At 48.6% G+C, this 8,780-nt stretch overlaps 1 protein-coding gene across 1 annotated transcript in view; it reads right to left on the reverse strand.

Moving 5' to 3' along the window:
* Nucleotides 1-6,102, reverse strand: part of LOC135374083 (uncharacterized) — a 165,648-nt gene extending 159,546 nt beyond the window's left edge. The window contains exons 1-3 of the mRNA XM_064607080.1: nucleotides 5,991-6,102; nucleotides 744-888; nucleotides 206-336 (exon numbers count right to left, since the gene is read on the reverse strand). Of these exons, the coding sequence (XP_064463150.1) occupies nucleotides 206-336; nucleotides 744-888; nucleotides 5,991-6,033 (319 nt within the window). The 5' untranslated portion in view covers nucleotides 6,034-6,102. The remainder of the gene's footprint in view (nucleotides 1-205; nucleotides 337-743; nucleotides 889-5,990) is intronic.
* Between the last annotated feature and the right edge of the window lie 2,678 nt (nucleotides 6,103-8,780).

Consider the following 8,780-nt stretch of genomic DNA (forward strand, 5'->3'; position numbering starts at 1 on the left):
ACAACTTGTCGACTGTCAGGAAATGCTGCCGTCGTCCTGTGCTAGATTGGCAGCTGAAACCTTGGTATCAGCTAACTTCCGATCACGTTAGCAATTGAGTCACCGAGGCCGGTAAAATGGTAACGTTTTCAGGCTGCATTATGCGGTCAGAGGACGCCATTATGATGCATTATGATGTCAAAACTCTTTCGGCTGTTATGCTCACATATCGGGTTGGTTGTTGGACAATTTTTCATTCTTGTCTCTATCTCCGTCGCAGATTGTAGAGCAGCAGCGGGGTGGCATCCTTTGTCTTCTAGGAGTTTAGAAACGCAATACTTGTTGTATTTTAACATACTGGAAAAGATGGCATAGAAAAACTTGTTATATGGCAGGGAGCTTCTGATGGAAATTGCAGCCTGACATAGCATTCAGTCGGGTGTATTTAAATTGATGAACGCTGGACAGATGAAGCACAAAACAGGATGGTTCCCGTCTAGGGGTGCTACATTTGCATTAGCGCGACTTCTCCCTTATTGTGACGCAAAGCCCGGCATTCATTCATTTATTCTGACGCTGCCCTAGCGTTGCCTCTTCTTTAGTTACGCAGTTCAGTACTTGTGACGCAAGGTCGTAGAAATATCAGATTTCCATTACAAAGGCCGTTTCTACAGATGTGGATTGGGGTGTGGATGTGTGAAGAGGTGCTTTTTTTCTGGTGGCACCGCCGTGCAACCACTTCGTGCACGCGAAAAACCACTCACCAACAGAGTAATCTTATATTCCCAGTTGGCTCAATTGGATCATCTGGTTTTCGGGGAAGGCCGCCGTGTTCCTTTTCAAATCTTTTGTAGCACTCAATGTTGGCCTCGGATATTGTTGTGGAGTCGCACGTTTCTGCAAAAGGGCCTGCAAACGAAGGATATGATATGCGGACACACGTAATGCAAATCACACGTCATTTGAATTCTGCATGCACTTCTTAAACATGAACTTCCCCACATAGCACGCTCCTAGCTAACCATCATCGCGAACGACCTTTTTGCCCCTGATAGTAAACAAGAGGCGGAGCGTATTTTGATCCCATTGATGCGTACTATAAGCTCAGAATAGGGTCCGCCTCCCATTTTCAACAAATCACGATTCAGAACGTTGTCATCCGAGATGGTTAGCTAGGACGATGCTGTCCCAGGCAATACACCAACATTGGCCGATTATGGGATCAATATGGGCTGCCAGGTTGGCCAATACTGGTCCCAGGTGAGCATGAAAAGTGCAAACAGGCTCCCTATTGAACCAATATTGGCTGCCTATATCGGCAAACCCCTATTTACCACATTGCGCCATCTGTGATAACGTCAACGATGAGCCCGGGTAACGGTAGTAATATTGGTGTCATTTTTTTATTTTTCTGTAGATTGCCCAGCCAATATGGGTTCGACATTATGTGCTGCCTAGGGTGGTGTAGTTCATTCTAATAGTGTAGAGTTACCAGTGGTAATGCAATAATACTCTATAACACTAGAAAGTTCACTGTATCTCGATTTCTATCGATGAGGATGCATCATACAGGTTTTTTTTTTTAATGTACGTCATTTTTTCAAAATTATTATGGGGACTAACCAGATACCTTTTTTTCTGCCAGGCGGACGTCCTATTTGAGAGCCTGTTGGGTTCTAACAGATTGTGGAGGACGGGATAAATAGAGCAGACACAAGATGCCATGCATGAACAAATGAAGCCGCGAGTTGTTTTATGAACGCGAAGCTCCAACTGTTTCTTACACCGCTTGCCGAACCGTCAGCACTCGTGTACAGTTTGAGAGCTCCTGGAGGGAGAAGGAGAAAGGGAAATACGGGGGAAGATATACGGCCAGGGATTCTGTGTTCGTCGCTGAAGATAAAGAAAAAGAACAAGATAAGATATCGATCGACGGGAAAATGTACTGGCGTCATGGTTTCGTCTTCCTGAGTTGCTTGACCTGGTTGATTCTTGTGGTTGCAGGCCTAGGTGCTTGTGTCCTCGTTGTTTGTAGCCCGCCTCGTTTAATTTCTTGACTAAGTCGTATAAAGAAAATAAGGTGGCGTAGACTGCTGTGTCCCTACAGTAGTCCCCTTCCAGTGAGGGAAGGAGCGAAAGGTTATCAACAGGTCCCCCAAGGTCGCCATTTTCCCATGTATTTGTTCCTATCCCGATGCGTGCAATGCCGGAGGCCGCCCTTAGATACCCCATTGTTACCAGACGTTGGCTTGCGTTTGATTGTAGCGCGCTAAAGATCCAGTTGGAGCACAATCCAAGCCAGGCCAAGTCACCGAAGGAGAAATGGAGACTGCGCCTGAGGCGCCTGGTACGACAGGTACGCTTTGTGATGCACGCAGCCGTGCACTAGATCCTTCCGATCGCTCAACACGTTTAAAAACGGGACCAAAATGTGAAACACGACACAGAAAGTTGTTATACGCGTTTTATTTGGACATATAAGGACTAGATTCATTCGCAGAAACAACAAAAACATTTTGCCGCTAAACTTAGCGCGCTGAAGTGATCCGGAACGGCAACGGTGGGGTATCTAGTAGCGGCCTTCTTCGTTGCACGCTTTTCCGAGGTGAGTTTGGGGGACCTGGTTATCAAGACCAGGCGCTGTGGCCATCGTGCTCGTCTGCGGGGACCGATCATGTATGAACGTTGTATCGCCAACTGTACTGTATCTGTCGGCTGCGTAGGAGAGCCTTTAAGAACAGCATATGATTTTTTACTTGAAAGCCGGTGCCGCTCGCGTGTTTAGTGTTAACTTCCTGTCACCTGGTGACGGTTGTCGTGAAGCGCTTAGGGCCACGCGTTAGAATGCGTTACAGGCCATCGTTGAGGGAATGCAGTGCTCTCCTTTCCGCGTCGTGGTGGAGGTACACACGTGAGCAAACTTTTCGGGCGGGTCCCGCGCTATGTCAGAGCTTCGCAAGTAAGCTATTCCTCCGCCTTCTCTTGCTAAAAGTGGGCGGCTGTTAAATGGTCAGGGTGCATGCCCACAACCACGTCGCAGATTCAATAAATTGTGTTGCTTGCTCTCATTTCCACGGCAAGCGACAGTCACATAGTCTGTGCTAAGCAAAACCGCTAAAGAGTCGTTCTCTGCCAGATCCCCCGCGTATAGCCGTTACCCTTGGGAGAGAAGTGAGAGAAGTTCGAGTGCTAGTTCGCTTATAGTTGGAAATTCTGTTCGGCTTTTGTCTTTGTGGACCATTCCATGATCCGTTTTCAGTGTGTGTCTGTGTTTGTTACACAAATGAATCTGCCTTCATAATAATCGTAGCACAGCAATGGCGGGCATCGGGGCCAGAGCCATTTCCGACAACAAAAAGGGAGGGAGAAATGGCAGTTGAGGTTGTTAGCGTTTTCCATAGCCCAGACAGAACACTATCTCCTTCGAAAGTTCGAAATAGATCCCAAAGTATATGTACTGAAATGTATATCAGATAGACATCTCTGGGAGCTACGTGAATGGACGCCCTTAATTGTACATCCTGCGGATGTACCGTAACGGGCGTTCGAAGAATTGTCCAGATATGGTCCCTGACGGGATGTTGCAGCGAGCATGGTAAGGTTTGTCGCGTCGTGAGTTTGGCTTTCGCTGAACCAGCTAAATGTCTCAAATCGAACGCAGTAAGAAACACAGACGTTATCGTTAGAGTGAGTTAATACACCAAGCAGTTCTTCAGTCCAGTGTTGCTGGTATACGCAATCGCATTAAAATTAAACACCTCACCTTTTAGCTTGACTCACAGGCAAACGGTACCCTAGAATTGGTGGAAGTTCGCGAGACAATCAATATACAGAGTATGTTTTATTTTGGAAAGGTATGCCACTGGCTTCCTAAATTCATGGTTCTGAGACCTCTTTTTGCTTTTAAAGCTTCACGCGCAATGTCCCTAACAGAAATACTAGGCAGAAACAAAGAGGACCAGGTGAGAAAGAAAGATGCAGTGGCAGAAGCTGAACCAAAAAGGCATAAAAAAACTCAGTAGGAGTCTGTCTACTTACGCAACAGGTCAATAAACAGTATCAATAATAATGAGAAAATACAGGGCACGAAAATAGCACGAACGCAAGTAAGCCCGTACAACTTCTCCAGGATCTCCGTGTATCTTCCTGTGAGGGAAACGACGGATATTTGTGGGAAGTCCAAACCATGGCCACTCGGAGATGTGGTGGATGTTTGTCGGAAAAATGTCAGTCCTCCACGGAGATCCAAATGGCCGGGAAAGGATGTCCCCAGAAGCACAGCAGGAAGTTTTCTTCCGTTTGGGAGGGAGACCAGCGCCACATTTTGGGTGATGAAGGTTTATTTAACTGAGGATTACACAGATTACACATGATGACTGCGGACCAATACCGGAGCGCGGACACCGATTTGCTAGTGTTCGTGACAGGAAGTCTCTTTTGACGCTTATGACACTGCGGCTGGCTGTGTCGCTTGTTGATGTCAGTTGCGCTGGCGCTGACAAGGTCAGTGCGAATTCCCGTCATACGACCAATTTCGACTACTTGGATTAACCGGGAAGGGGTCACGTGATACTCGCATTCCACGGACGATCGAGAGATCTCTGGTGTGCCTGCTATCAACAGTTGGCGCTGTAAAAGTCACAAAGCCGAACAGGTACATGACAGGCCCGATCCTCGAAGCGTTCGCAAAACGCAATGACAAATGTCCGGATAAAAGCCTCAGCTAGAGCAAATAGGAGAGCGTACGTGTTCGTGTTGTGAAAGTTTCGAGTTGACGACAGCCATTGCAACAAACAAAAGCGAAGGCGAGCGGTCAGAGCACGGCATCGTAAAGCATGTGTGTCTGTGATGGAAGACTAGATGCGTGTCTTACTGGATTGTGCAACTGTCCCTGTACCGAGGGCCTTAGAACAGAAACTCTAGGATTAGCAAACGACGAAGAGATCCAGGTTGCCAGATGGGAGTCTGGTGGGACAGTGAAGCTCGTGGCGCCGATAAGCGGCCTCGTCTACGTCTCTTAGGAATTAGAATGGATGAATATGACACTCTCGACTATGGCAGAAAGCTCCAGGGGGAAGTTATACCCACGTTTCAGTATGTTACAACTCAAGCGGGAATGGTAGCACGCTTGATTTGTAAACATAAACGGATAAAGGTTTCCTAAGCTTTTGGTTTGAGACATTCAGGAGGTCTGCAAGCACAGCCTGAAATTATTCAGTAACTTAGTTCTAAATTCTGTCAAACGTCGAGAATGTGTTGAATGTAGATTGCACAATCAACGTAAATATTTGCTACTTATTGATTCACTAGAAACAGTTGAAACAACGTCGATCCAGTGTTATAATTATACATTCAACTTTGCTAAACATTAGGCAACGTAGATTCTACCTTCAGCCAACACTTGGTGGGCAAGGAGACGTATACTTTGAAGTGAAAGAAGACGAAATAACAATGGAGATGAGGACTCAATGAACGTCCACTGTGGGCTTATTGGGGCTTTCTTCAAGACGATCTGCAAATCTTACTCAGGAGGTAACGACGATCGGGCGCACGAATTGATGCCAAAACCGCCTAGCGCACCCGCCCAATGAAATTCACGAACCTAGCCTAGTCTTACCCACTAACGCTTTTATACCTTTAACAGGGTGGTAGCTTCAACATCCATTAGGCTTAGCAAGGCTGTCTCAAGTGAATCATATGGTGCTACACAGACGTACATGAAACGGTTCTATACTAACGATCTACTAGGATTCACTTTGCCCGGATACACTTGGTACACGCTAAGAATTCACACAACACAGGGTTTCTGCACGGTAGCGCCAGTTGGTACATGGAATGCAGACTTAATCATCAGGAAGTAAACGCGTTATTTTCATCTCATGAGGGGGCAAACTCACACAGGAGGAACCCTTCTATGTAAGAGGAACATTTCGCGACTGCAGATGTAGGTGAAGATGCAACACCAGTACATTAAAAAATTATGGACATTGAAAAGCTTTCATAGAACTCACCGAAGAAGCAGAGCGATACGAGAGCGAGGATGACTTGCTTCATTTTAAAAGAACTGGCTTTGTCGAGCGCCCACGTAACAGGTGTACTGTACTGCTCAGTCAGCGTATGCAATGTTCCACACGCGCTCGTGCCGACAATCACAATAATAGTGATAATGATGATTGGATTTCTATGGCACATGCGCAACTAAGACTATAGTGTGCCAACTATTTAGTGTTATTCATAGGCATTTTATTCACAATGCACCACAATCATAATATCTGCTACGGAATTTTGCAGAGGAAAAGTTGCACGATCTGAAACAACGCCTTCGGAAAACACCGTACAGTGTGGTGGTGGTGGTGGTGGTGATAGCGCTTCACCGTACAGTGTCCTATCCCTTCAAACAGTATCCTAACCTCCCATATCCTATGAGATACGTGGTTTTGTGAGGTGCACCTGTCGTTCCATACCTCGCTTCAAGTACATGGCTTCCTTGTTTGTGGAGGACACTTCTCTCAACACGACGTCTCCATCCGAGCATGCTCTATACGGCCTCCGAGCTCGCAGCTGTAAAAGTGTAACACGGCAAAGACAGTGCGCGCTTGTGAAAGTTTGTGAGAGTCGTGCGCGCTTACGACAGGACTGAGAGATCAGGTAGGATTTTCCTTCCAAGTTTTTCGAAGAAGGCCAGAGAAACACTTCTGGGTCCCCTTCTCATCTGATGTGAGCTCATGGCCCATCTCCACCTGTGCCGATGGGGCAAGAAGGACAATAACTCGCTTGTCACGTTTCGTATGCCGGTGACCTTCTCGTTGCAAACATGGGCGAACCTACATAATAGAAGCCGTCACAGAGAAGTCTTAATTTGAGACACATTTGAATAGGGTGACTAGACGTCTCTTTTCTTGTAAAAATTACTTTTGTTCTATTTCTTCCTGATCCCGACTGTGTTCTTTCTGGCATGGCGACGAGGAAAAATGGGCTGGCCTATCCCTTAAGGAAAAAAAAAATTGTCGTTCAATACACTTTCTATGAAAAAGGCCCATGCAGGATATAGACGAGGAGTGGAGTTCGTATTGACTCCATTTAGACGGCAATTTTTCGTTTCTTTTTCTTCCGTTTAGCTATTTGGTGCAGGTTGGCTATAGACGAAGAAAGTAGGAAGTCACTGAAAGGTTACACAGCTGCGGGGCCAGCTGGCAGCTTCGGTGTTCCGGCCTCAGAAAACCAATTTCCATCGTGATTGTCTGTAGACGTCCATATTGTTACAAGATCGCAGTCTGTGTTCAGATGCGTTCCCCTTGCCCCAAGTCCGTTCGGAGAATGCCCACGCGACGGTTCGAAACCGCCCGCCCATTTTCACGCCCGTCTTTTTCGTCTTCGCAACATCACTCCCTCTCTTCCCCTCTGGCACTGTTGCGTTGATCTTCCTGGGGAGCCTCGTTGCCGGTTGAGAGTCCACGGTACGGTGCCAGACGGTCGACGTGAACGACAAGGGGCCGGGCACGGCCTGTCCGCCTGATCCGGTAGACGACGTCATTGAGGCGCTTAGCGACGACATATGGTCCCTGCCACGGCCGCTGCAACTTGGGAGATAGGCCCCGCTTCCGAACAGGGTTGTAGAGCCACACCGATTGGCCTTCCTCGAACCTCCCTCCGGACGCCGCCCGATCGTAGCGAGTCTTCATACGTGTGAATGCTTTCTGCAGATGTTCTCTCGCAAACATGTGCACAGTCTCGAGGCGTGTGCGCAATGTCCGTAGGTGGCCGGAGACGTTGCCTGCAGCGTGGTCAGCATCTGGCGTTGGACCAAGAGCCAGCTCGGTTGGAAGGCGGAGGTTGCGTCCGGTCGCCATCATCGCTGGTGTTTCCCCTGTAGCCTCGTGGAGCGCTGTCCTGTACGACAGAAGGAAGAGGGGAACCAGAGTATCCCAGTTCCTCTGATTCTCGGACACAAATAAACTCATGTGCTGCAGTATAGTGCGGTTGAACCTCTCCACCATTCCGTCGGACTGAGGGTGGAGCGGGGTAGTCCGAGTTTTGGAAATGCCGAGGCACCTGCACATGTCCTGGAAGAGGTGGGACTCAAAGTTGCGGCCCTGGTCGGAGTGCAGCAGCAGCGGCGCCCCGAAGCGCGATACCCACTCGTTAACGAGGGTCTCGGCCACCGTAGCTGCTTCCTGGTTAGGTAGGGGGTACGCTTCAGGCCACTTCGTAAAGTAGTCCATTACCACCAGGATATATTTGTTCCCCCGGTCCGTCGTCGGCAGTGGGCCCAGAATGTCCAGTGCTACTCGTTCAAAAGGTGTCCCCGAGGCACATTTCTGGAGTCTACCTCGGGTGCGCGTGCGGGGTCCCTTCCTGGAGGAGCATAGGTCACACCAGCGGCACCATTCTTCCACATCTCTCTTGTACTCGAGCCAGTAGTACCGCTCTCGGACCTTGGCGAGCGTCTTGTTGATGCCGTAGTGTCCGCCGGCCTGGCTGCTATGGAGCATGCGCAATACATTGTCCCTGCACGTTGTCGGAAGTACGAGTTGTGTCTGGTTTCTCTGTCCGTCACGAGACTCCCATACCCGGTATAGGAGGTTGTTACGCAAATCGAGGGAGTCCCACAGCGACCAGTAGCCTTTGACCTGATCTGATTGCCCTGACACCTCGGCCCACGATGGTCGAGATCCCGCTCGCTTCCATAGAAGAATGGGGCCAATGTTCCGATCCTCCTCTTGCGCCCGCCTCATGTGGTCCAGGTTTTCTTCGGAGTGTACTCCAACGGCGCAGGCTGTGTGGGTGAGAGAGACATCAAC

The sequence above is a fragment of the Ornithodoros turicata genome, unplaced genomic scaffold, assembly GCF_037126465.1.
Source record: "Ornithodoros turicata isolate Travis unplaced genomic scaffold, ASM3712646v1 Chromosome42, whole genome shotgun sequence".
In the NCBI taxonomy this organism is placed as follows: domain Eukaryota; kingdom Metazoa; phylum Arthropoda; class Arachnida; order Ixodida; family Argasidae; genus Ornithodoros; species Ornithodoros turicata.